This window comes from Microtus oregoni, unplaced genomic scaffold, assembly GCF_018167655.1.
Source record: "Microtus oregoni isolate MIOR12 unplaced genomic scaffold, Mior012 000017F_ref0000208, whole genome shotgun sequence".
Classification (NCBI taxonomy): domain Eukaryota; kingdom Metazoa; phylum Chordata; class Mammalia; order Rodentia; family Cricetidae; genus Microtus; species Microtus oregoni.
The window spans coordinates 5,296,534-5,323,866 of NW_024543076.1; the positions used below are offsets into that span (position 1 = coordinate 5,296,534).

General features: G+C 49.3%; 1 protein-coding gene across 5 annotated transcripts in view; it reads right to left on the minus strand.

Moving 5' to 3' along the window:
* Nucleotides 1-27,333, minus strand: part of Rusc2 (RUN and SH3 domain containing 2) — a 51,318-nt gene that overhangs the window by 6,509 nt on the left and 17,476 nt on the right. The window contains exons 1-3 of one of the 5 annotated variants that reach the window (XM_041667482.1): nucleotides 15,591-15,853; nucleotides 10,617-10,684; nucleotides 4,504-6,582 (exon numbers count right to left, since the gene is read on the minus strand). In XM_041667482.1, the coding sequence (XP_041523416.1) occupies nucleotides 4,504-6,514 (2,011 nt within the window). In that variant the 5' untranslated portion in view covers nucleotides 6,515-6,582; nucleotides 10,617-10,684; nucleotides 15,591-15,853. Of the gene's footprint in view, nucleotides 1-4,503; nucleotides 6,583-10,616; nucleotides 10,685-15,590; nucleotides 15,854-21,010; nucleotides 21,402-27,333 lie in introns of those variants that run through there. The other 4 variants (XM_041667483.1, XM_041667484.1, XM_041667481.1 and 1 more) reach the window with 4 other exon arrangements.

A 27,333-nucleotide genomic window follows, 5' to 3' on the forward strand; every position in this document is an offset into this window, starting at 1 on the left:
GCAACTGCAGGGGTCACAGCAGATGCTGCAGATATCTGAATGAACACAAGATGGCGCCATAACCCTTACAGGACCTAAAACCCTGGGCGTGGCTCAACCACTATAAGAGGCAGGACTTCTCCACAGATCAAGAATTTTTTCCCTTTTTTTTTGAGACAGGATCTCATGTAGTTCAGGCTTATTTGGATCTTGCTTTGTAGCCAAGATTGGCCTTGGATTTCTGACCCTCCTGTCTCAACCTCCAAGTGCTGGCACTATAGGTATGAGCCACCTGCCACACATAGATCAGGAAATTTTAAAATTAGAGACATTAAGTCATCGTCCCAGGTTAAGATCACTCAGCTAGGAAATGGCAAGCCAGACTCTGGCTCTGGGGCCATGTGCTCCACCACATCACACATGCGTGAACCAGGCTGGGCTTGCCGTGCGTCTTTCTTATTTACATCGATGAGTCATGAGGGAACACAGCCTCAGAGAAGCGTTCAGAATCCTGCCGAGAGACCACTGTGCTCTTCTCCTTGCTGTGTTAGCCAAACTCCATCCAGTCCTTCACCACAGCACACTCGCAGCCATCCTGCTGTCCCGTCTGCCCGAGATCTCATCCCCATACTTCCCGCCCAGCCCCCTGGCCAAGGAGCCCTCTGACCTGGTCTCATTTCGTCTGTAAAGCATGGGAAGTTTCTTTCTCCAAGTGCTTGCGCTGTAACTCTTCACAGCGGCCCAGCAAAGTGGGGGCCAAATCCCTACTGGTCATTGTATCTCCAGGGTCCAGGAAATGAACAGTTAAATGAATGAATCTCTACTTCTGATTCAGTCCAGTCTCCTCTGTCTCAAAACACCTTTTATAAACCTAGTTTCTTAAAAAATTAATGTGTCTTATCTTCCGTGGTTAGTGCTCAAAGAATAAAGATGAGGTTCTCAGGCATAGCTACACCATAGATTGGGTAGCCATTCTGACTCTCCTCTCCCAACCAGGGGCTGAATCTAGTCCCTGCTGTACTAGGCCAAGGGCTGTCCTGACCTTATCCCCCCCTCTTCCTTCAGCCCCATTTTTAAGTACGGCTTTCTCCATTAGGGGTGCCTTCCTTCCACTATCACACTTCAAGGCTGACTGGGTCTTCTCAGCTTTATTACAACAAGAGCTTTATCAGCACCCATTTAAAGGATATCCAGGGGCTGGAGAGATGGCTCAGTGGTTGGGAGCACTGTCTGCTCTTCTGGAGGTCCTGGGTTCAATTCCCAGCAACCACATGGTGGCTCACAACCATCTGTAATGAGGTCTGGTGCCCTCTTCTGGTCTGAAGGCATACATGCAGACAGAATACTGTATACGTAATAAATAATAAAAATTAAAAAAATAAATAAATAAATAAATCTTTAAAAAAATAAAATAAAATAAAGGATATCCAGACTATCTATCCAGTCCTAGTAAAGCATATCAGGACTGTCTATCTAGTCCTAGTAAAGCATATCTGGACTATATACCTAGTCCTACCCTCTAAGGAAACACTGTCCTCTGCAGGGGTATCTGAAATTGAAGCTAGCCTGGGCTACATGGGGAGATCCTATTCCCAAAACCAAAATCCTTCCTGTTATTCCCAATATATGGTATGAGGCAGAAGAATAAGATTAATTTAGAAGGGAGATCACCTTGAGGAATGAACGGGTGTTAGTTTTACCCCTGGGACCCAAAACAAGTTCTCTCACTTTCCTATGAGAGGATTCTTAAGAAAATCCTAGGCAGAGATCACGCCACATGTCGTGTACCTGGGAGAAGCAGCCCTAGTTCCTTAGTTCCTTCTTAAAATGTCGCCTGCAGAGCTCCATGGGAAGCGAGTGTTCAGGCTTTCAAAGCAGGGGTGGGCTGTCCCTGCAATCCCCTAGCCCGTCAAGTGACCTTTGTGCAGGGCTTTTCGAAACTGCTGACTCATGGGTCTGCAATCAGTTACTGGCCCAAAATCAACTCAAGGAGACTTTACAAATCAAATTTCACTTTGTCCTCTGCTTTATTAGTTTTGTTCTATCAAGATTTGACAAGCTCCTTTACTAAATGTGGACCCTGCTGCTCAGGTTCTGGGGGGGGGGGCATTTCAGCTTCTTCCTGGGTCATCCATGCATTGGATGGACTGTTGGTTCAGATTTTAAGAAGCATGTGCACAGTCAAGAGAACCTGTGGCATTTCACTGGAGATTATGGGACAACACACGACTTTGATACAAAGGTTGTATGGGGACTGGGGACAGAGCTCAGTTGGTAGAGTGCTTGCCTTGGAAGGCAGGAAGCCCTGGCCCGTCCTGAGAACCGAATAAATCTAGAGGCTCATTCCCATGATCCCAGCAGGAGGTGGAGGCAGCAGAATCAGAAACTCAAGGTTGTCCTTGGCTACACAGCTAGAGGCCAATCTGGGATGGAGAAGACCCTGCCTTTCTCCTTCCACCATGTGGACTTCAGGATTGAACAACCTGTCAGCCAACACCTTTCTCAACTGAACCATCTCACTGACACAATAAAAATACTTAAATTTAAAAAGTATTAAAATTATTTTTTAGTATAGTAAAAATACTTTAATGGCTCTCTCCTACCTCTCTCTTTCTCTCCCTCTCTTTTTTCATTTTTCCATTTTTGTTTATGTGGTATGTAGTGTACATGCTTGCACACGTATGAGAACGTGTATGAGTATGTATGTGCACATTTGCACATGTATGAGTGATACTGGGAATCACCCTTGATCACTCATCTACCTTATTCACTGAGGCAGGATGGCTCAATCAAACCCAGAGCTCTTGGATAGTCAGTACTGACAGCTAGCTTGTCCTGGGCGGGGTTACAGGTGGGCTGCTACACCACCAGGCATTTGTGGCATCTGCAGTTTTGAGGTGGGGACTGTGATACCTGGCAGGCGCTTTAATCACTAACCTCTCCAGACTGCCTTTACTTTGAGACAATGTGGCCCTGACTGGTCTGAAACTCACCGTGTGTGTAACAAGCTGGCACAAGATCCCCAGCCTCTGCCTCTGAGTGCTGGGATTAAAGGTGTGTGACACCGTGCCTGGCTAAAGCACGTATTTTACTAATCACTGTATGTGTGCCCAAGTGAGGGAGCAGAGGACAACTGAGGAGTTGGTACTTTCCTTTCAGCGCTGAGTTCCAGGGAGTTCATGAGGTTGCTGAGCGTGGACTCTTAAGTGCCTATACCTGCCTGACCATCTCACTGGCCCAATCTTGAACTCCTGACTCTCCTGTCTTCACTTCCTAAATGTTAGGATTGCAGGATGTACCCATCAAGTCCAGCCGCATCCCCCACTGACCGTTAGGGTTGCTCTGCTTAGCCCTTAAATCACACTCTGGTCAGACTCTCTTCCTGTTTACCTGGCAAGTCCACACATTCTTCCTGGACGATCAGTTTTAACTGCCACCCCACCCCCACCTCGCCCCGCCCCGCCCAGGGTCTCACTGTGGAGCCCCAGCTGGGCTGTCAAGAAGTACAAGAGCTGACTGAGAACTCGCAGAGGCCCACTACCACTCAAGTCAGCAGTCTCTCCCATCAGGAAGGCACTTCACACCTTCCACCCAAACCACCAAGGATCTTTCTAGAAGTGCAAGTCAAAACGTGCCATTAAGCAAAAAGAAAACCAGACCAAGAGTAACAACACAGTCACTCTGATGCTAACCCTTGCGGGGCTCTCCCCATCCTAGTGGTTATGCTAAATCAGTCTACTGCAGTTCCTGGAAAGAATCAGATTCTAAGAAAGTACAAAATCTAATCCTAACCTTTCTTCCAGACCGAGCTTCAATGTAAACCGTTCTGTCCTCCCAATCCACCATTCTAACTGTACTGCTCCGGGTGACTCAAACCTTACACAGCCACCTTGGTACCTGAGTGGCCGCCTTTTGTTTCTGTCCCTCATTGGAACCCCTCCAGGTCAGGTTACCTGGCTAGCACCCCAGGACAGACCGGGGTATACACAATTACTTGAACCCCCAGGACAGATCGGGGTATAAGCAATTACTTGAAATGCAATTGATAATGAAGGGACTGGCTTAGGGAGCTGAAAGGTCAGGGCAATGGTCAGTTCTGAAGTTTCCGTTTTCTTTTTCTTAAAGAGGAGGATCTCACCTGTTGCCCATGCTAGCTGGCCTCAAGCAATTCTCCTGCCTCAGTTTCCAGAGGCACATGCCACGTCAGGTTCTAAGTGCAGGGTTGCCATTAATGATCAAAGAACTGACTTCACCGTTTTCCACTGCAGTCTCCCTGCGGGACATGTCCCTCAGTTGCCCCAAGCACTGTAAGTCTCTGTGTGTCTAACTGGCTACACACCTTGCCTGTTAGCACTTCTGGTTTAAGGGCCTGTACTTTAGCTTTAGGGTTTCCCAGGGTACCAGACTCCAAGTCCTAGTGACCCATCTATTTGGTATTCTCTTCTTCCTGTCTCCACCCCCGGGGAACGAGGTCCAGGCTGGTATAGAGTGGATGCATAGCCTGGCGTCCTCTGAGTTCCTTACCGTCAGCTCTAGCTCTTGCATCCCTCTGGGTATGGCTGTTGGCTGGGCTCCCTGGGAGAGCAGGTCCGGGATCCATCAGCTGGGCCAAGGGGCCCTGCCCAGCAGCTCTGAGGCTAGGAAGTGGCATCTCGCTGGACTGGGCGCCCTGACAAAGCTGGGTGGACCAGGGTTCTGGGCCAAGGAGGTCCAGGCTTGGCCCCAAGGGCATGGCTGGCAGACTGTGGCTGCATCGAGTGCCTTCATCAAGTGGGCCCGTCCTGTCGTGCTGGGCTTCCTGAATGGGCGAGAAGTCCTGGGAGGAGTCTCCGATGCTCACCCGAAGTGGTGGCGAGCCAGAGCCTGGTGCCGTTTTCTTCCGGCCTTTGGCCAATTCAGCAAAAGAGGTAACTCTCCTGGGTGGGGAAGCAGGCCCAGCTAAGGCTGCAGGGCCCTCACTTAAGCGTACTGGGCAACTTAGCATGCGCTCCAGCGAGCCCAGGCGGACAGTGGGGCTGCGCTCCAGGCTCCGGTCATAGCTTCGAGAGCGCTGCCGGCCAGTGCTTAGGTTGGGGGGTGAAGTATTTGTGTACACTTGCCCTTCGAGTACAGTGGGGCCCATGGCAGTTGCTGCTTCCGTCGAGGAAGCTACTCCTCCTTGTTCCTCGGGCAGGATGTCTGGCTTCTGGAAGAGGTAATACTCAGAGGGCTGGCTGGGGTCTGGCTCCGAGCCAGGGCCTGGTGGAGGACTGATCTTGGTGTGTTCTTCAGAGCAGCTGGTGATGGAAGAGCCAGCAGGGCTTGGGGAGGACTGCGAGGACAGGTCACAGGTGACAAGTTTATAGTAATTTTGTGTGGCCACCACAAGGCGGGCCTGGCTCTGGAAGCAGGCTGTGAGGTCAGCCACAGCCGGGCAGGGCTCACAGTGTGGGCGGTAGGAGTTGCAGTTGGCATCGAGCTCCGGGGACGAGGCATGAGGACAACCACAGCCCTCCTCCCTGTCCCCAGTCTCCGGGTGGTGGGACTCACACGACATTTTCGACTCAGCTGGGGAGGGCTGCAGGTCCAGGTAAAAGGCTCCAGGGTCGGACTGGCTGCAGAAGGAAGAGTCGCTGCAGGACTGAGGGACAGAGTTGAGGGTGGCACGGGAGCTGCCGTGCGTCTTGTTGTAGAGGGTGCTGAAGGTGACGAGCACACCGTCTGAGCTGTTGCAGGACGAGTCACTGGCGTAGCCCATGGACTGGTCGGCAGCCTCGGACTGACTGGAGGCGCTGCTGCAATGGCAGCGCTGAGCCCCCGAGCCCGAGCGCCCAGGGTTTCTTGGGGATTCGTCTGAACTGAGCTTCCACTCTTGTTCCAAGGAAAAGGCAGAGGTATCACTGGCTCCCTCTCCGCTGCCACTCCCACCGGGTCCCCCACACTCGTCCAGCTCCATGGTCTCAGAGTCCGGCTCTGGCTGGAAGCAGGGGCTGGTGCTGCCCTGCTGGGTCCCCAAGGCTGCTGCTGGCTCCCGTTCCTGCCCCTCCACCACGCCAGGCCGACTGCGTGTTGCGCCCCACGGCCTGCGCAGGCCAGGGCCCGATGATGGCAGCTGGAAAGAAGACAGATGGAAGGTGGGCTGGCTGGAGCTGTGCAGGTGGAAGGACTGCTGGGTGGCACTCTCTCCAGGGTTGTCGTCACACAGGTCACCAAGTCCTGTTTCACCCACACCTTCCTGCACCAAGAAGGGATTGTGTCGTTTGGAAGCTCCAGGGCCGCGGCCATCCCGACCCCTACTCTTGATGCTGTCTGAAGACCGTGTAGATGCCCCCGGGGCAGAGTGCAGACTGTTGTATAGCAGGGAGTCAGCTTGTCCCAGGCCCAGCTCGGGTGGGCAGAAGGGCTGGGGTCTTGTGCTCCCGCTGCCTCCGCTTGCCACCCCGCAGCCCTGCCTGTCTGGGACTTGACAGTGCACTAAAGGGATATGGTGGACGATGAGGGTCTCTCCAGTCAGCTTTGGGGGGCTATCCATTCTGGAAAGTTCCAACAAGGGCATCAACAGCACCAGACACTGCCTTGGGAGCCCAGTGGGGCAGAAAACATTTCATCAGGAGAGCTTGGCACCTGGAGAGAGGAAGAGAAAGGGAACCTAACGTCACCTCCCTGGAAATCAGGGGCAGGCCTTTCCCCAGATTATTTTCAGATGAACGAGAGTCCAAGAGGAATAAAGGCTCTGGGTCAGGTGGGGTTCTGACAGCCCGGGCCCAGCAACAGAGAGGGCGCTACCACAGACTCTGCCTTGCGCGGGTCCAGGTCCTGGGCCCCTGTCCATTTTAAGGTCACTGTGTGTTCAACTGTAACAAAAGGCCAGGACTCTTTTAATGACACATATGAAGGTATGGGGAACTCAGGGACAACATGTTCCTCCCTCTTTATGAAAAAATTAGCTTTATTTAGTTAGAGAGAATGTGTGGTTGTGTGTGTGCCACAGCATGTGTGCGGAGGTCAGAGGACAACCTGTGGAAGTCTGTTCTCTCCTATCATGTGAACTCAGGGAGTGAACTCGTAGGAAGTGTCGTTACCAGCTGAGACCTCTCAGGGTTCCCATTCTCTTCTAAGCAGTAAATATCGACAAATCACACAGACACACACACAGAGATACACACATACACATAAACACTCACAAATATACACGCATACATGGACAGACATAGATGCACACACAGACACAGACACACATAGACATAGACACACACATGCACGTACACACAGACACACGCACAGACAGAGACAGAGACATGATGTGGGATTCCCCTCTGTATACTGTGAATATTTTTTTTTACTACCATTGGTTAATAAAAGAAGCTGCTTCAGCCTATAGCAGGGCAAAATATAGCCAGGCTGGAAGAGATCTATAAAAAGAGAGTAGGCGGAGTCAGAAGCTGCCAGGAAAAAGATGTGAGCTACCAGCTGGAACCTTTCTAGTAAGCCAAAATCCTCATGGTAATATATAAAATAATAGAAATGGGTTAAGATGTAAGAGCTAGCTAGAAATATGCTTAAGCTATTGGCCAAACAGTATTATAATTAATATAGTTTCAGTTTATAGTCGGGCAGTGGTGACACACACCTTTAATCCCAACACCTGGGAGACAGAGGTAGGTGGATCTCTGTGAGTTCGAGACCAGCCTGGTCTACAAGAGCTAGTTCCAGGACAGGTTCAAAACTACAGCGAAACTTTGTCTCCAAAAACAAAAACAAAACAAATGTCTGTGTGTGTATATATAATTTCAGTATGATTATTTTGGGTCTAGGCAGCCCGGAAATGAACAAACAGCATCCAACAGAGACAGGCATGTACACACATTCACATACACATGTGCACACAGGCTCAGACACGCATGCACACACAGAACAGAGACATACATACACATGTAGACATAGATACACATATGCACACACAGACATAGACACACACATGCACACACAGAATATGCATACACATGTAGACACAGACATATGCACAGACATACAGACATGTACACACACAGACATGCACACACAGACATATGCACACACAGACACAGACACACACACAGATATACATATACACACACAGATATACATATACACGCACACACAGATATACACACGGACACATATATGCACACATACGTACACAGAGATACACACACATGTAGATACATATGCATACGCATGGGCACACATATGCACACAGAGATATACACATATGTAGGCACACACATACACATGGACATATATATGCACACATACAGAAATATGTACACACAGATATACACACATGTAGATACACACGCATACACACGGACACACATATGCACAGACATACAGACACGCACAGACATATGCACACACAGAGATATACACACATGTAGATACACACACATACACACGGACACACATATGCACAGACATACAGACACGCACAGACACGCGCACACCTGCACACCATGCGGGATGTCTGGAGAGCACAAGGCACCCAGGAAAGGACAGCAAGGCCTGCACGGCTACAGCACACAAGTTTACATGGAGGAGAAAAACTGGACAGAGATCATATGCTCACAGAAATCAGTGGTATTTTACAAGAAATGTATTTTAGAACACTAAACCAGTTGACCAAAGACTACCAGAGCAGACCCTTTCTCCCCCCTGACGACGGTGGGCTACAGACTCTTCCTGTTCTAATACTGCCATGGAGCTTCATGCACACACACAGGTGGGGGACAGAAGGTGACCTCACCCTCTTCTACACGCGCTGCACCAGCCAACCACACTCTTACACCAAACCTGGCAAGCATGGGTCTCATCCAGTCTCGATGCTTGGTTAGGCCAGTGTTTAGAACCTTCAAAGTGCCCCAACTGGCTCTGCTCTCGCAGAGAACCATCACTACTGGGGATCCCCTGGAGTCTCCTCTAGCCAAGTTTTACCTCTGATAAGTTAACGTTCCTTCGGTGGTGAGGTCTCTGGTCTCTTGGCCACCCTGTGGAGGAATGACCTCTCAAACTCTGTCCTGAGCTGTCGGATTCAGGCCCCTCTCTCCTAGACTCCCCACATCTCATTTCCTCTGATCCGTTCATCTCTCTCCTCTCCCTTTGATTCCTATTCCCCTTTGGTATTCTGGCTCTAAATCCCTTGTTTATTTTCTCTTGCTTAATCATTTAACTGAACCCTTGATGCCACCATTATCTTAAATTTTAACTAATTTATGCCAAAGGGCCAAGCTCTTCATGTGGAATACAGTAAGGGCATAAAGAAAATTAATCAAAGGAAAAATGCCAATGACCAATAACTATATGCATGAGGGACAATTATAGAAAGTTTTAATTAAATATGATTATATATTAAATTATGTATGCTAAATCACATTAAAATGAAGACTTCTAAGAGGAACTCTCCTGTATTGGATTTGTAAGCCCTATTGTGTTGAGTACAATCATCAACATGGATGTGGAAAAGCAAAAACTAGAGAAGGCAGACTAAGTTACAAGATTAAGAGTTATAGAAAAAATAAGAATAAAAAAATCTTTTTTGAGACAGGGTCTCATGTATTACAGGCTGGCCTCCAAATCCATATCTAGTCAAGGATGACCCTGAATTCCTGGTCTTACTGCCCATGTGCTGGGATTATAAGCAGGTACCACCATGCCCAGTTTCTATGGTGCTAAAGGCCTTTACCCAGGTCTTCATGGATGCTAAGCAAGCATGACCACCTGGGCTGCAGTCTCAACTCAATAGGAAACCTAAAGGTGATGGTTTCTTACCTAACCCAAGATCCTCCTGCTTCAAAGGAAACCACTAAAAAAGTGAGAAGTGAGCCAGAAGGGAGGTCAGGTAGGAAGGTGCTTGCATTGTGAGCATGGGGACCTGAGTCTGAGCCCCAGAATCTGTATTGGAAAGCAAGGCACCCAGCTGTAAACCCACCACTAAAGACAGGAAACGGCTTAGGACTCTCTGTGAGCCAGACTTGCTGATGTGGTAAACCTCACACCACGGAGAGGGCCTGGCTCAGAAAACAAGGTCCTGAGGAATGACCCCTGGGACTGACTTCTGGCCTATGTGTGCTCACTCAGTCACACAAAAGTGAAGAGCCAACCCATAGAATGGGAAGAACCCTTTTCAGATCATACTTCTGACAGTGGTTTCTAATAAAAATTTACAAAGAACTCTAACATTTTTTTTTTATTTTATTTTAAGACAGGGCCTCACTACCTCTGACTAGCCTTGACTCAAGGTGTCTAAACTCACAGAGATCTACCTGCCTTTGTCCACAGAGAACTGGGATTAAAAGTGTGTGCTACCATGGCCAGCACTGAATAGATATTTCTCTAAAGAAGACCTATGTGTGGTTAGCAAGATGAAGAGATGGGCAATATCATTAGTCATTAAGAAAATAAGAACCCCAGTGAGATACCAGTGCACTCCCACCAGGATGCCCAAACCAAAACACATAGGCAACAAGTATTGATGGAGACATGGAGAACGAGCACCCACCCACTGCTGAGGGCTCAGTAAAATGGCGCAGGCCCTTGGGGAAACTGTCAAACAGGCCCTCAGAACGTTACATACATTTCCCCACTTCTAGGATTACACTCAAAGGGCAGGAGAGCACACTCACACAGAAGCTGGGAATGTCACAGCCGCGTTGTTCACAGTAACCCAGAGGGTGGTCGGGCTCCAAGACAGCTGATGAATGGAAAAGAAAGATGTAATCTGCCTCCCGTCATTTATAACCCAGCTAAAAAATAGAAACAATGTGGTACGCACACAATGGACCATCGGGCAACAAGAGGAGCGGAGCACTAGGACATGCTACGACACGGATGGGCCTTTAAAGGTAATACTGCCTCCACTGCCCATGTGCTGGGATTATAAGCAGGTACCACCATGCCCAGTTTATATGGTGCTAAGGCCTTTATCCAGGTCTTCATGGATGCTAAGCAAGCATGACCACCTGGTCAGAGACCAGAACAGGAAACCAAGTGACGGAAGGTAGGTTAGGAATCTGTAAGGGCCGGCAGATGGGAAGCAACTGCTTCATGGCAAAGTGGGGGTCTCTGTGGGGTGGTGAAAGTATATTGCTATCAGACAGTGGTAATGGTTACTCATTATATAGTGGTGAACATACTGGTGTGATGGTTTGAAAAAAATGCCCCCCAAAGGGAGTAGCACCATTAGGAGGTGTGGCTTTGTTGGAGGGAGCATGCTACTGTGGAGGCCAGCTTTGAGGTCTCCTGTATGCTTCACTTCCTGTTGCCTGCAGATCAAGATGTAGGACTCTTGGCTCCTTCTCCAGCACCATGTCTGTCTGTGCACTGCCATGTCCCTCCATGATGATAATGGACTGAATCTCTGAACTGCAAGCCACCCAATCAAATATTTTCCTTTTTTTTTTTTTTTTTTTGGTTTTTTTTCCTTTATAAGAGTTGTTGTGGTCATGGTATTGCTTCACAGCAATAAAAACCCCAACTAAGACTGACGTGGGATTCCCCTTTGTATGCTGTGATTACCACTGGATAAATAAAGAAACTGCTTTGAGCCTATAGCAGAGCAGGGCAGAACAGAGCTAGGTGGGAAAAACTAAACTGAATGCTGGGAGAAGGAAGGCAGAGTTAGAGAGAGGTCATGTAACCGTACCATAAGCCACAGCCTCGTGGAGATACACAGATTAATGGAGATCGGTTAATTTAAGATATTAGTTAGCCAGAATATGCTTAAGCTATTGGCCAAACAGTATTGCAAATAATATGTTTTTTTTGTGTGTGATTATTTCAGGGCTGAGCAGCTGGGGACAAACAAACAAGCCAGCTCTCTACAACAAATAAGACAACTGGTATATAAATTGTATCTCAATAAGGACATTCTAGGCTAATCAAGGCTACATTGCAAAATCTTGTCTCAAAAAAGCAAAATAAAAAACAAAAAACAGTCGGGTGGTGGTGGCACATGCCTTTAATCCCAGCACTCGGGAGGCAGGCAGATCTCTGTGAGTTCCAGGCCAGCCTGGTCTACAAGAGCTAGTTCCAGGACAGGCTCCAAAGCTACAGAGAAACCCTGTCTCGAAAAACGAAACCAAACAAAACAAAACCCACAGAAGATTAGGATTCATGTGAAGAGGAGTGAGGAAGAAATGATGCTGCAGAGGAGGGCTGGGGACGGAGGGGACTGGGAGGGCTGGAGGGGGTTGGGCATGTTAAGAGAACAAGACAGGGAACGGGGAACAATTGCTTAACGGCATTTTGGGGAAAAATGAAGAGGACTTTTTAGGATGTTCTGATATGAGAGACATGACACAGTTTTCTCTTTACTTCTTTCTTCCTATCTCCATATATATACACACACACACATATATAATATAGATATATATACACACTTACATATATATATACACACACGACCAATATATATACATAATTATTTTGGGTCATATGTTCATCTGTATGCTATAAGGATAACAAAGATTAAATGTTGGGACTACTCTAAAATTCCAATAATGGTCAATTAAAAATTATAAAGCCAGGTGTAGTGTATACTTTTAATCAGGCCCTGCCAGGGCTACAGAGTGAAACCTTGCCCACCCCCAAATGTGTCTGTGTGTGTGAATGCATGTGTGATTAAAACAGTCCTGTGTTACTAGCTGAGTATGGTGGTGTCCTGTGGTTCCAGCTACTCAGAAGGCAAAGGAATTTCTCCAACCCAGGATTCAGAGCCAGATTGGGCAATACAGTGAGACCATGGCTCAAGACAATCATAATGTAGAAATATGAGCACTGACTTAAAGGGGAAAATGAAACGTATATACCATGGTGTTATTCTGAGTTATTTTTATGCTCATATGAAGAAAATTTGAAACACACAACAAAGTATTTACAGTGCTGACCTCTGTTGACTAATTCTGGATGGTTCTCACCCTCTTCTGCTTCATCTGTATATCTAGTTTGTGTATAGTAAATACACACCACGTACATAAATAATAGTTTCTCTGAGGAGAAGGTTTCTCCTTATATATAATATTAGATTTCGCCCTAGGACCCAGGCTATAATCCCTGGGCCAGACTAAGAAGTACATGGATACAGAGCAACAACTTTAAGGGTGCCTGTGGGATACAACCATCAATGATCTTCAGTGGGAACTCCTCCCCACTGGAAGACAAGTAAACACATAATTAAGAAAGGAAGGCGCCTTTAATCCCAGCACTCCAGAGGCAGAGGCGGGTGGATCTCTGTGAGTTCGAGACCAGCCTGGTCTACAAGAGCTAGTTCCAGGACAGGCTCCAAAGCTACAGAGAAACCCTGTCTCAAGAAAACAAAACAAATCAAAAAACAAAAGAAAGGAAGGAAGGAAGGGAGAAAAAGAGGAAGGTAGGTCAGGCATAGTAGCACATACCTTTAAGCCCCAGCACTTGGGAGGCAGAGGCAGGCAGATCTCTGTGAGTTCGAGGCCAGCGTGGTCTACAAGAGCTAGTGCCAGGACAGGCTGTCTCGAAAACAAAAAAAGTCAGTTGAGAATGAAAGGAGAGCCAGGAGTGGTGACACATATATGCACACCTATAATCCCAACAGGTGGGGGGGCAGGAAGGTGGGTTAGGAGTTCAAGGCCAGCTGCAGCTATATAGTCAGTTCAAGCTAACCTGGGCTACACGAGACTCTGACTCAAACACAAAGAGGAACAATGTGATGAGGTTTGTGGCTCTGCTTCAGACACCACAGAAACCATGAATGAGCATCTCTGGGAGGGTTGTTCTTTTCAGAGACTCAGAGATGGAGGCGGAGGACGTTCTTACAGAAGATGAGCCTTCTAGCTATACCTAGCTGGGTAGAGAGTGGAGATGTGGAACTTAGATCTCCAAACTCAGGGAAAGCATCTGTGAGCATTTCCTGGCCCGTCCCTGGGGTGTCTCATGATCTAGCTTAGCACAGGCTGTTAGGGTGCGTGACTCCAGTTCCATCCTAACATCCCCAGACAGGGATAACATTCTCATTGTGAGCGTTCTTTAACTTTTTTTCAAGACAGGGTTTCTCTGTGTAGCCCTGACTGTCCTGGCCTTGCTTTGTAGACCAGGCTGGCCTTGAACCCAGAGATCTGCCTGCCTCTGCCTCCTGAGTGCTGGGACGAAAGGCATCCGCAACCACCGTGCGTGGCCAAGTTTTTGAGGGGGGTGGGTCTCACTTTGTAGCTCTGACCGACCAGCCTAGAACTTGTTATCTAGACCAGGCTGACCTCAAACAGAACCTCACTACTCCTGCCTCTGTCTCCTGAGATTGGAGGAAACCAAGGCCTCAGGGCAGAAGTAGTTACACAGTCACGCAGTTTACTGGAATCCAGGCCTGGCTAGTCCGGTTCTCAAGGACGTCTACAACTCAATCACAAGCACTTGAGGTCACGCCCTCTTCCTAGAGTTCTCTCCTTTACACACAGCTGCTTCCTACTTCCCTGGATTGGCCCTCACTTCGGAGTCCACTTACATAGGGACTATCACCTGCTCTGAACCCACAGCCCCTTTCATGCTGACATCCCCACGTTCTCACAATACTGGCCAAGCCTGTTTCCTACCCTTCACACCGCAGTTCCCAGGCTGCCTCATCCTGCCCCAGTCACGGCTCCCACACTGTCCTTGCTCTGAGCTTACATTCCTCGATACTTCCTGGGAACTACCACTCTCCCACTGTGCTCCCAGACTGGTTATTTATATACTGCAGAAGCCCCATCTTTTCTAAGTGTCTCAGTTCTCTACCAAGCCGGATGATGGGAACAGAATCTAAGGAGCTCTACCTGGCTGGCAATAGGCCACCGTGGACAAGAACTCCAGAAGAAGGTTCCTGTCAGTGCCCATCTGTGTCCTTCTGTTGGCCATTAGTTCCTTGATTTTTTTGGTTTCTTCAGAGCCAGCAGGGAGGGCAAAGGCAGGCACAGCTATTCTTTAGTAATCTGACCTTGACCTGAGGTCCTGCTGGGCGCAGTGGGACTGACAGTCTCCTGGACTCGGCCTTCCCCAGGGCAGGGCGGTGGATTTGAGAGTATTAGTTTAGCTTATGCCTAGGTCTCTTCCTGCTAGCTAGTGGCTCTGGAGAGGGCTGAGTGTAACCAGCCAGGTCCCTCTCTCCATGCCCTGGGAGACATTTTAGACAACATTTCTTCCTATGGCATCCAAACCTGGAGTGAGGCGGCTTCTCCAGCAAAGCAAGGTATGTATCTATGTGCATACGTGTGTGTGTGTGTGTGTGTGTGTGTGTGTGTGTGTGTGAGGCAAAGCCACCAGATGTGTGGACCCTGCATTGTTTCCAGCATTCACTTACGATAGATAGCTGTGGAGGTGTCTCCACCGGCCCAGCCTTTGTGTACAGATCTGACCCCTTCATTCTGACAACTGCAGCTACGGCACTTCATTAGGTATATCCGAAAGGAAGAAAAAGATCTTGTTTCTCGACCAAATAGCACAAATAGCATTAGCTCAAGTCTCCCCTCTCCCCCGCCCATGCATGCAGAAATGAGTTTGTGGCTGCATGCTGCCACAGTCCCTTTCGAGAGACAGATGCTAACGGTGAGCCTGCCTCTGCCTAGCTGCTAGCCCCTCCCCCGCCAGAGCCATACCTCTGCCAGGAGCCTCGAGCTGGACCTGGTGACTCCCGCCAAGCTGAATCACTGGTCCCCACAGCCGCACAGGGGAATCGGGCTGATTTTCTAAGATCTGCTTTCTGCTATTACAATGGCATCCTAGGTAATGCAGGGAGGCTGCGCAATCTCAGCCTGTCTTCTCGCCGCCGCCGCTGCCTCGGCTGCTGGGCTGCGGTGACGTCGCTACCAAGGGGGAGGAAAAGGAGCAGGCAAGCCCACAGTGCAGCCACTCAGCTTCCCGGTCGGTCCCAGAGGCTGGTTAGCCCGGGGGAGGGGGGAGTAGAGACAGAAGTCAGCCACAGAGGGCAGTAGGTGCTGGAAGATGGAGACTTTCCAGACAGCAGCAAAAAATAGAGAGAGCTGGGCCCAGCTTCTCTCCAGGCTCCGTGTTGGAATAAGTCTGGGCAGAGCCTGGGAGCTCGCTTCCTTCCTTCCTTCCTTACCCTCTCAGGCCGCCCCTTTAAGCCCCTCCCTCCTTTTCCTTCTACTGTGAATGACTTGTTTTCCAGCTTTTTCCTTTAGTAAGGCTTCCAGCTGGGTTAGGGTGGAGGGGATTTTGGAAGCCCCACCCAAAGGCTTCCAAAAACGAAACCCAAACCCCCAACCACCTATTCTCATTTCCCCCAACAGAACAGCAGTCGCCTTTCTTGAAGCCAGATCTCAGTCAGGGCTCCGGTACACAGGGGTACACAGGGCGGCTCTGTTCACAAAAGCACTGGCCCCTGCAGGAGGATTCCCTAGCAGGGGGGCGATGCTTACAGCCAAGGTGAGGCCCAGCTGTCTTCAGAGGGTCTAAGAGCTGACACAGAGGTGGGCCTGTCACATCAGTGTTTGGGGTCCAGGGGGCTTGTAAGGAGAGAGAATCCCTTTAACCAGGGGAAGCCTGCAGTAAGCTCCTCCAGAGAAAGGGAGGCTGATTTCTCTCAGATTAGAGAAAAATTTCTGCTCTGTCTATAGACCCAGTGAATCCTCCATCCCTTCCTTGCTCAGGTTCTCGGCCAGTCTGAGAATGAATGAGCCGTAGTGGTCCATACCTGAGCCCGAAGAAAGGCAAGCCGAGCGCCATCTCTGTCTACTCTGTGCTCAGCGATGCGTCCTTCAGAATAGCAGCTTTCAGACCAGAAACAGTGGCCCACACCTTTAATCCTAGCGGAGGGGGGAGGGGGGGCAGAGGTAGGCGGATCTCTGTGAGTTCAAGGCCAGCCTGGTTTACCTACTGAATTCCAGGGTGCCCAGAACTGCGCAGAGAGAGACCCTGTCTCTAAAGACCCAACAACCAAACAGCCGCTCTCAAGGTGGGCTTGGTGGCTCCCAAGCACCCGTCCTGCCCATTGATTTACCCTCTCAACTGTTTTCCTTTCTCCTTTCCCCACCTTCCAGAAGTGGGGGCTGAACCAAAGGCTTTGTGTGTGTCAGGCAAGCTCTGTATCCCAGCCTCCTCCCGAGAATTTCTCCTCCCAGCTGACGGAATCTGTGGATGTAGAACCTATGGGAAGGAGGGCTGGCCATGCTGTCATCACTCCCTGGTGAGGACTGGAGACCACATGGGTCTGGGAGCTAACTCCCTTTTCCTTTTCCCTTGGCTTTCTGGAGGCAGTGTGTCCCTCAGACAGGTCTCCAACTCGCTGTATAGTCAAGGTTGGTCTCAAACTTGTGGCCATCCTTCTGCCTCACCCTCCTGAGTGCTGGGATCACAGGTATGTGCTATGACACTATCTCTTTCCTTTCCTTGCTGCTTGCACGCCTCACGAGACCTGTGTATCTCCTGACTCCATACTGAACTAACCGGATTACAGAGACACAAAGTGGCTGAAGACCCATCTCCACCCTTGACCTGCTTGAGGAACAGCAGTCTCTGAGCCCACGAAGTAGGAAACGATGGAGAAGGGAAAGAAGGAGAGAGGGAGGAATTCACAACGTTAAGCCATGACTGGTCCTCTCAGGATGGCTGAAAAGGTTTCGGGACTCTTGCCTCTTCTGGAGCTGCTAGAGACCACTGTGGGGCTTTGCTGTAGGTTGTGACGCCATCTGTGATCAGATGCACGGAGTGCTAGCTGATTCCTGCGGGAGCTCTGGGCCCAGGGTTTGTCTGACACCCCTGAGGGGCCACATCGAGCACTGTCTGGCAGGACTGGCGACAATGTTCAGGGCTTCCTTTAGCCCAGCACACCACAGACCACAGTGTCACCACTTCCTAACCTCACTGTACGCCTGGTGCCGGTGAAGGCCAGAGGTGTGGGATCTCCTAAAACTGCTGCGTGGATGGTGGGAACTGAACTCAGGTCCTCTGGAGAGCAGCTGGAGCTTTTACCCTGAGCCGTCTCTCCAGCCCCTAATGTTTCCTTCTCAAATTTAATCCAGAGCTAAGGAATGCTGGACTTCTGAGGACAGCCCCTAACACAACAAGGAGCCAGGTGTAGTGGTCCTAGCATTTGGGAGGCTGAGGCAGGAGGGCGTTTGTGGTCAGCCTGGATTACACGGCAGGACCCTGTCTAAAGGGACAGAGCAAGACACACCTTTGACCCTGATCTCCCCATAATCACTCCACTGACCTTTGACCTCAGGGACTTATTTGGAAATAAGGAAGTGCTTTCATTTGCACTGCTCTCGTCAGGCATATCTGATGTCAGCGACAACCCATGTCTCATCCCACACTGGATGACTGAATCTAATCACAAACTTAAGAAATGCTTAATTAAAACAGGTCAGAATAAATTCTGATAAACTCTACTCTGCACTCTTCTGATCTTGAAGCATCCTGAGGCAATTTTTCCTTTTACATTTATTGGATGATGATTGATTGATTGTGTGTGTGTGTGGACACAAACATGCCACATACACATATGGAAGTCAGAGTCCAACTTTTAGGAGTCAGTTCTCCTTTACCCTCACGTGAATTCCGGGAATTGAACTCAGGTTGGCAGGCTTGGTGGCAAGCCCCTTTACCCATGGAACCAACTCACTGCCCATCCGGAGACTCTTAAGATCTGAGTGTGCATGCTGTATGCATGTGTGTGCTGGGTTGGTGGGTACATGCTCACATGTCACCAAGGCTAGCAAAACTAGGTAGTCAGGAAGCCCCAAGGATCTGCCCATTTCTGCCTCCCTGCTGCCAGGATGACAGGCGTGTCCCTGGATCCAGTTTTTACAGAGGTGTTAAGGATTCAACTCATGCCCTCATCCTCATGTGTACAGGGCTAGTGCTTCCCTGACAGAGCCACCGTCCAGCCTCCAGGAGCCCACTGTGAGTATCTATGGGACTGCCTTGTGCTAGAGGTGTCGGAAAGGGACCCAGTTTGAGATCACTGTCGCTATGCCTTACAGAGGGCAGAGCAGCACTATGCTAGGGAACATGATACAGTTGGATTTCAGTTGTATTCCCCAAGCCTTAATACACAAAATAGGTTTGCTCTGGTTGAAGATGGGACGCTAAACCCCCATGCTCCCCAACTTCCTTTTCCCACTGTGGGGAGTCTAAATAGAATTCAAAGGGATTCTACCATTTAAAGAAAAACATTCCAGAAACATCAGGGCAAAGGTAAAGATAGGCCCACACACGGTTTGATGAGACTTGAGAGTATGAAGAGCGAGATAAATGACTAAAGGAAGTCACCTCTGGGGCCAGGGAGGTGACTCAGTGAAGCTGCCACGCAAGCTCGAGGGCCTGAATTCAGGTCCGTAAAAGGCTAGACATGATGGCAGCATGCCTGTAATTCCCGAGCCAGGGAAGGAGGAGGACCCTGGGCTTGCTGGACAGTCTAGCCTCGTAGGTGAACTCCAGGTTCAGTGGAAAACCCTGTCTCAAAACAGTAAGGTGAAGAAGTGACTGAGGAAGACACATGACGTGGATCTCGGGGCTCCGCACACCCACAAATGTACACATACAAACACAAAAATACTCAAAGAAACCACCTCTTTCTGCACGGCTCCTACATCACCTGTTAATGAAACTGGCTTTCCGGAGCAGAAATAAGCTTCATGCTGCCCGTGAATTTATGAGTGTTCTCTCGTAGAAGCCCCTTCCCTGACTCTGGTTCTGGGCCTTCAGAGGCCCTGAGTACTGACAAAGGTGCAGCCTTCCCTAGAGGAAAGCGCTTGTCCCTGAGATGCTCAGAGAATTTGGAGATTTAAGAACTGGTATTGATAGTGGATATCAGTGGCCAAGTAACAAGGAAAATAAACAAGCTGCCAGGTGCCCTAGCACACCTGGCCCTGGCCTCAAGAGTCTGCCTCTACAATTGGAATGGAGCCAACACCCACAAGGTCGTCTGACTTCCCTCTGGGCAGTGAAACAGCTCCTAGTTGAACAGGATACTGTTCTTAACTGGTTTCACGTTACTTTGGACTCTAAGCAAGGCCAGCCAGAATGCTGGGGGTGTTCTGGAAGGGCTGTCCCAGACAGCCAGCTGCTTCCTTATTAGGCCTCCCTAATATAGTGTCCTCTTTCGAAGCACAGACGTTGTTCTGCTTTGAGCTCCTCGTGTGTGCTGCCTCTAACAATCAAAGGCAAGCCCTCTGCCAAAGGCCTGGCGCTGCAGCAGAACCGCGGACCTGGTGTGGCTGCATCGTCTTTTCCCTGAGTCTGTACTTCCTTATGAACCACAATGTGCAGCACCTTTAAAATATCGCTAATGGAAAGAACCCGTGACAGAACTCACGCTGGTTCCCAGCCTCTTAGTCTCGGCCGTGGCTGAGCTCCCGAGGCCCCAGTGCAATAACTGGAGACTGCAGTGCTGGGCAATTACACCAGGCAAAGAGCAAGACGCCGCCGGTGCTGACCAAGAACTGCTCTTTTTTGTTGTTGTTGTTTCTCAAAACAGAATTTCTCTGTATCTCTGGCTGTTCTGGAACTTACTCTGTAGACCAGGCTGGCCTCGACCTCACAGAGATTCACCTGCCTCTTCCTCCCTGAGTGCAGGGATTAAAGATGTGTACCACCACTACCGGCAAGAATTGCTCTTCTTTATTTCACAAAAACCTGATAGTAAACTGAGCTTTGCTCCAGGATCTCTTTTTGCAGGGAAGGGATTACACCTAGTAAGACAGCCTTTCCCACTGGTCCAGCCTGGGTGCATTGCTTTCCCATCAGGCCATCACCCTTCCCTAGCTCAGCTTCTAGCAACTGGTCATCTGGAGACCCTTTAGGGTTCCTTTCAGGTATAATCATAAAGTAAACCGAATCCAAAGGTCCTATGCAGGGTGTTAATGTCTAGCCTCCTTCCCGCCCTCTTCATTCCAGACTGTACGGGCACACCCCTCAGGCTCAGAGGCCGGCTTGTAATGTCAGTTACATCTCCAGAGATCGAGAGCCCTTTGCAAACCCTATTCCTTCTGCGGGTATGCCAGGTTAGAGAGAGAGGAGGACCTCGGGGAACTTGGCAAGATTCAGGTCCTACCTTGGCAAAGAGCTCTTCAGAAGAAGGGATGGAGAAGGCAGGCATCAACGAGGCCGCAGGACAGTCTCCCAATGTCAGATGCAGGTGAAGTGAGAAAGCAAGAAACCACCAAGACTAGAGACAGGAATAGGGTGCTGAGGCCGGAGTGGCCTGCTTTGCTGAGAGGCAGTTTAAAGCACTGATTTGTGGGAGTAAGGCAGCTGGATCAAACAATGCCCCTCCACCGCTTCAACTGTCCAGTGTGGGCAACACCTTGCTTATCCTTTGGCAGTGCCTTCTGGCTCCTGGGATCTGGGCAGCACAGCTCCAGTGTTCCCTGCTCCCCCTCCTCCCAGACAGTGGACTGAAGCGTGCAGGCTGCCAGACTGCTGGCCAATCGGTTTGTCCAGAGCTGTAAATAAAAGGGCACATATGCAAGAGAAGTGGCTATGAGAAGAATCTAGATTGAATTACACAAACCAGTTGTGGGGCCGGGGTGGGGGGTGGGGGAGGTGAGAGAGCGCAGAGGGAAGCTTTTCAAGGAAACCTCCAAGCATGCCCCTGCCTCAGCGTGATTGCTGTCACAGGCTTCTCTAGGGAACCCGGCTCACCTGGCCAGGCTCTCGGCAGTGGAAGCCCGCCCTGGAGGTGCCTTATTTGCCAGTAGAATTTAGATGGCTAGCTCTCCACGCTTGGGCAGAGCACTGGGACTTTGTAGGGGGCAGCAAAGACTTTCTATGCACCAGTAATGGTGTTTGCTTTAGTTAGAAGACCAAGGTTAGCGTGAGTTTTGTCTTGCTCACTTAAACAAACAATTTAACATGCAGGTGTGTGGCATCTGGCTTTGTCCTAAGGATTCAAGAGGTCAGGGTCTGAAATGCACAGAGCAAGGATTTGGTGCTAAGATCAGTTCCAATCTGAGACACAGCCTACCCGCTATGGAACTCTGGGAAACTCTGGGCTGTAAACTGCTGTGACATTCTCTCAGAGAGTTACAGAGTCTGTCATACCTGACATCAGTGCTCAGCAATGTCACTATTATTACTCTGTCTCTGGCAGATGACCAGTGTTCTTGTTTCTTTTCTCCTCGCCCAGTTTCCAGAGAAATCTAAAGCCTTATGTCTGAGGTATTTGTGGGAAAATTATCTACTAGTCAGAGAACTAAGCGGGCTACTGATGCACGGCTGTAAACCCAGCCATCCTCAGCCACAAAGAGGCAGTGATCCTCGGCCACAGAGCAAGGTTGAGGCCCACCTAGACTGAGGGAGACACTGTCAAAACACAAACAGAGTCAAAGGGAACGGAAGGACGGTCATGTCGTTCCCTGCCTCCTTGAACTGGGCCTGGCGATCCGTGTCCATCAGATCTACACTAGTAGCCTTTTGGAGTCTCAATCTACCTCCCAGAGCAAAGACACCAACCACACTATCGCTAGTGTTACCTGCTGTAAGACATGTTCCCAGACTGAAGGTCCTTCTCCTGAGGCCCCAGCTCAGCTCCCAGTAGGTGAAGGGGAGGAACAGCCTGATCCCAAGATGGTAGGAGAGGGCTGCCCAGGCTGGTGTATGCCCAATCACAGCTGCCTGTTTGGCCTAAAGGCTAAAAATAGCAACCCTGCTGGCGATGGATTAAGACAGAACTGTACGAGGTGTTTATTTTTACACTCTGGCGTCAGTATCAAGTTCTACTGGTTACTGTCCGAATGTAGGGCAGCTTCCTGCCATAGGAGTGGCCCAGACTTCTCCAGGTTGCTAAGCTGGGTTCAGAAGGTAGCAAGCTCTGGGGAAAAGAGTTCAGTGTTGACAGACAGGGGAGTGGAACAAGCAGACGCCAGGTGTCCAGGTGTCTAGTCCCAGATCTCTGTGATCACATGGACCTTAGCTTGAAGGCTGCTGCCCACAACACCCACAACATTCTCCTCAGTCGGGTAGGCTGCTTCCAGAAGAGCTAATGGCTATTCCGGTCAGGACACGTGTATACATACACTTACAACCTGTCATGTGAAATGATCTGAGCAAAGTCAAGGGAAGATTCCCACCCAGCATTCCCAAGCGTGGCCTCGTCACAAGTATCAGACTGGCGCACTGTGGGCTGACAGAAAAAGAAAGAAATACTTGGGAGAGTATCGTAGAACACCTGAGACAGAGAACAGGCCAAGACCATCCTCAACTCATCTGCCGTTCCCAGCAGGAACATCATATTTCTTAGAGCTGCACCCTACAGGACACAGCAGGCTAGAGGCACCCAGAAACCAGCTATATGGCCAGAAGCCAGTGCCCACATCACCTCTTCCCAAGGGTCTGCAGAGTGGGGCCCAGGAACCGTGTACATACTGACCACAGCACGTGGAGCCCCGAGGCTGTTCCCATCGCCTCCCTGCCTCCCTATAAGGCAGCTCCTGCCAGCCTTCTAAACGGTCAGGCAGACAGTGCTGGGGGAAGCAGACAGCTGGGCAGCTCATGTAAACAGATGGAGACAGGCCTAAGGAGGGGCTATTCCTCACGGCAGCCTGCTGGAGAATGACAAAAATGTCCCACACATCAGGTAGGAATGCTGAAGTGCAAAAAACCAGGCGAGCCCAGAGCAGCAAGGACTCCTTTACCTCCCTGCTGAGGCTGACTCATGGCCGTGGCCACGTGAGTGGCACTAGGAGCCTGGGTGTGAACTCAGTCAATGCATTCTTTTTCTGTCACTCAAGGCTTATCTACCTGGTCATCAGAACAACAATGAAGCCCCAGAGACAACCAGGTTTGATCACCAGTGATAAAGGTCTCTGAGCTCAGCTCCCTCTGGAAGCTGGCACTCTGGGACCATGGCAGGATGCCCGAGCACAGGGACACTGCTTTCATTCTTGCATATCCCCTGACGTGCTGGGTCATAAGGGCAGGCTACCTGTCCTCACAAGCTCCAGGTCTGCCACCTTCAAAAGGGTCTCTTCATAGTTCTCGTCTGCTGCTGAAGCAGGAACAGGAAATGTAACTGCTATGAAATAAAGCGTTTGGACCAGAGCATGTCAGAACTGTAGTCGATGTGGCCAGGTAGAGCACCATGGCCCTTCCCAGCTCTCCCCCTTCTAGGTCACAGTGGCCATGCTGGAGAGTGGGTCTGAGCAACAGCTCCGCGGGAAGGCCATGATTTCCCCTGATGTGTAAGAAAGAGGGTCAAAGGCAGAGCAGCAGGGGCTCCTCCGCTCACCCCTGCTCTGTGACTGGCTGACCCAGGACCCTGGGTGGAGGCTGAGCTCCACATGATGCGGTCAGCAGCAGGATCTCCTGGACTCTGTCTAAAAGGCCTCGGGAGGCGACAGGAAGGGAGGACTGAGCGCCAGTGTGCAGCGGGACAAAGGCGGCACTGTACCCACGCCAGCACAAGCCTTCACTCTTTCTAGTACTGCAACTCCTCGGTTGGCCAGGTCTCTAGAACTCAGAGATGGAAAAGAGAAATCTAGTCTTCTCTGACACACGTTAACTGCTACTGCCTTCCCTGAGAGCCAAAGCAGACATCTGAACCTCTCCTGCCAGCTCTAGCGACACCCACCTGCCTCTAGAGAACGGGCCTTTGGGACCAGCAAATCCACCTGAAAAGGGCCAGGAAGCAGACTTGGCTCTGAGGGTAATATAGGTATGCAATGGACTCTCGGGTTTTTTTTTCTTTAAAAACTATTTTATTTTAAATTGACCATTTATAGCTGTATACTTATAAGGTTCAAAGTTTTGTTATGATTTACGAATGCAATGTGGAATAAGTAAATCAAATGAATTAACTGTGATGTCCCTGGTATCCATCCTAGCCTGGGAGTTGCGGACGGTCTGGACTCCAAATCCCAGCATGCCAGGTCCTGACCCCTCCCTGGGGGAAGGTCAGGACCACTTCCAAAGGGTATTTAAGTGGGGCACCCAAGGAGGAACACGTGGTCCCAGGTTTTGCAGGTGTTCCCTGGTTTTCTGTCTCCCCTGCCATGCTCTCGGCCACCTGAGAATGCTGCATTTAATAAAACATGGGCATTTTAATTTGGTTTAATTCGGCCTGATTGGATTTCTGTGCACCAGCGGAGAGGAGTTTTCTTAACACTAACATCACCTCAAATACTTGATCATTGTCTGTGGTGAGAACATCTGAAATTCCCTGTCAGAAATACCGAAATGTACAATTCTTTATAAATGTAAAAGTCAGCCAGTGGCGGTGATCGCCTTTAATCCCAGCACGCAGGAGGCAGGGGCAGGTGGATCTCTGTGAGTTCGAGGCTAGCCTGGTCTCAGGTAAGGAACAAATGGCTAACAGCTGAAAACTTCATCCTTATAAGATTACCCATTACTTGTTATGCTACCCACAGAGCTAGTGTTGGTCATAAACACATTTCGGATCTTTACAATAACTATGCAGAGGAGATATTCTAGCCCTACTCTGCAGCCGAGGAAACCAAGGCGGTCTGGGATTAAGTTTATCCAAGATCACAGAGCTGGGAAGAACAGTGCTGGGCTTGGAACTCTGGTCTGACTCACTCCCAAGTCCCCGGGCCTTTACTCAATTTTCTCTAATACCCTCGGCAGAGGGGACCACTGAGTAAATGCCTTCATTTGAGACTTGATTAGATTTTGTTCTAAAACAACGACAATCTGTTGGTTAGCCCTTTTTAATACTATGGCTATTAGCAAATGACAAGATATTACAAACCACAGGCACAGCAATTTCCCATGGTAGTGACTGACATCAAGTCAATACAGTTTTTGTCACACTTAACCTTGTGGCTTATCTGAACCAATATTTATTTACTCCCCACAAGAATAAAACAAGCTGTAAATATGTTCACCTTTGCCTAGTGGCTAAAGAAGTCTCTTCAAGAGCTTGGTGTCACCTCTGTTATTTTGTAAACACTTTGGGTTGTCTGGATCAGTTCCCTACCTTCCCAAACCCCAAACTGTTAGCTGCCAATCAAATATTCATTCTTACTCTTTTTCAGCTTTGGTCATTTGGCTGGATACAATGTATTTGTACTTCCCCAGCAGGAGTGACCTGCTTGTAGAGGAAGTGTGTAGGCTTTAGGGCAGTCTCTGTAGGATGAGTGGGATGTGACCTTCCTCTCTTCCCTACCCTAGGGGAGGTGCAACGACTACAGCTTCTACCTAGGGCCAAAAGATGGCCTGGAGAAAGCAGTGAGGGGACATACAAGGGGAACAGCAAGCAGTTTTGGAACTCAGGGAACATAGCTGGGCGGTCAGCAAAGCCACACCCAGGTGAGCCTTGGAGATGCAGAGCCAGAGGAACAAGTTTCATGAGTCTTCATGCTCTTATTCAACAAAGCTCTGTTATTGCCTTCACGGTCACCACGTCCCTCATATCTATGAATTGTAAGAAAACTCTCAGGGGTTTCTAGCCCCTCACTGGGCAGTGTTTCTGGTAGTTACAATAGCAGCGACTGACGGTTTCCAAACACTGATGCTGGAGCAGAGTAGTGATTCAACCACCACCCTCTAAATAAAAGAATTTAGACATGTAGATTGCTAGTAAAGTTAGGTTACGATGCTTTGGGTAATGGCTTTGCTGTAGAAAACCTTGGGGAACAATTTAAAGTTTAGGAAGGCACACTTTTAATAGTTGAGCAAGGGACTCCCTGAGGTCAGGGAACAGGAACAATGGCAGCCTGGCTATTGCTGGCTGGTGCACCTTCCTTGCTAAAATGGGTTGGTGAGCACCCTCTTCTGTCCTCAGCTTCCTGACATGATTTAGTGTTGAGGAGTGGGTATGCACCCTGAGGACTTAAAGTAGAAATGACTGGCTGTTTCTCATATATAAAAGTTTTTTTTTTTTTTTTTTGATTTTTTGAGACAGGGTTTCTCTGTAGCTTTTGGTTCCTGTCCTGGAACTAGCTCTTGTAGACCAGGCTGGCCTCGAACTCACAGAGATCCGCCTGTCTCTGCTTCCCGAGTGCTGGGATTAAAGGCGTGCGCCACCACCGCCCGCTTATAAAAGTTTAGATTTGTGATTCTTTTAAGATTTTTATAAGATCACCTTTTGAGATAAATAATGAAATGATTGATCCTTTCTCTGCAACTGCAAAATGCAGCCTGCCAGCAAAAGAACTGCCTGAGACAAACACCTCGCTCACTTACACTCTGCTAATCTGGAACAAGTTGCTTTGACACAAATATATGTAAATTCTTGGGGATAATTTGTTTTTTACCTGTAACACATAAAATGTTTAATCATGTAAGGGAAATGAGAAACATATTGCTTCTTACTTGTAATCATTAACTTTAAAAATAGAACATAACCAGACTGTAATTTTTATATCGCCTGAAGGATTTGCTGGGTATATAAGCTGTGGGGTAAATGAAGTGAGACAG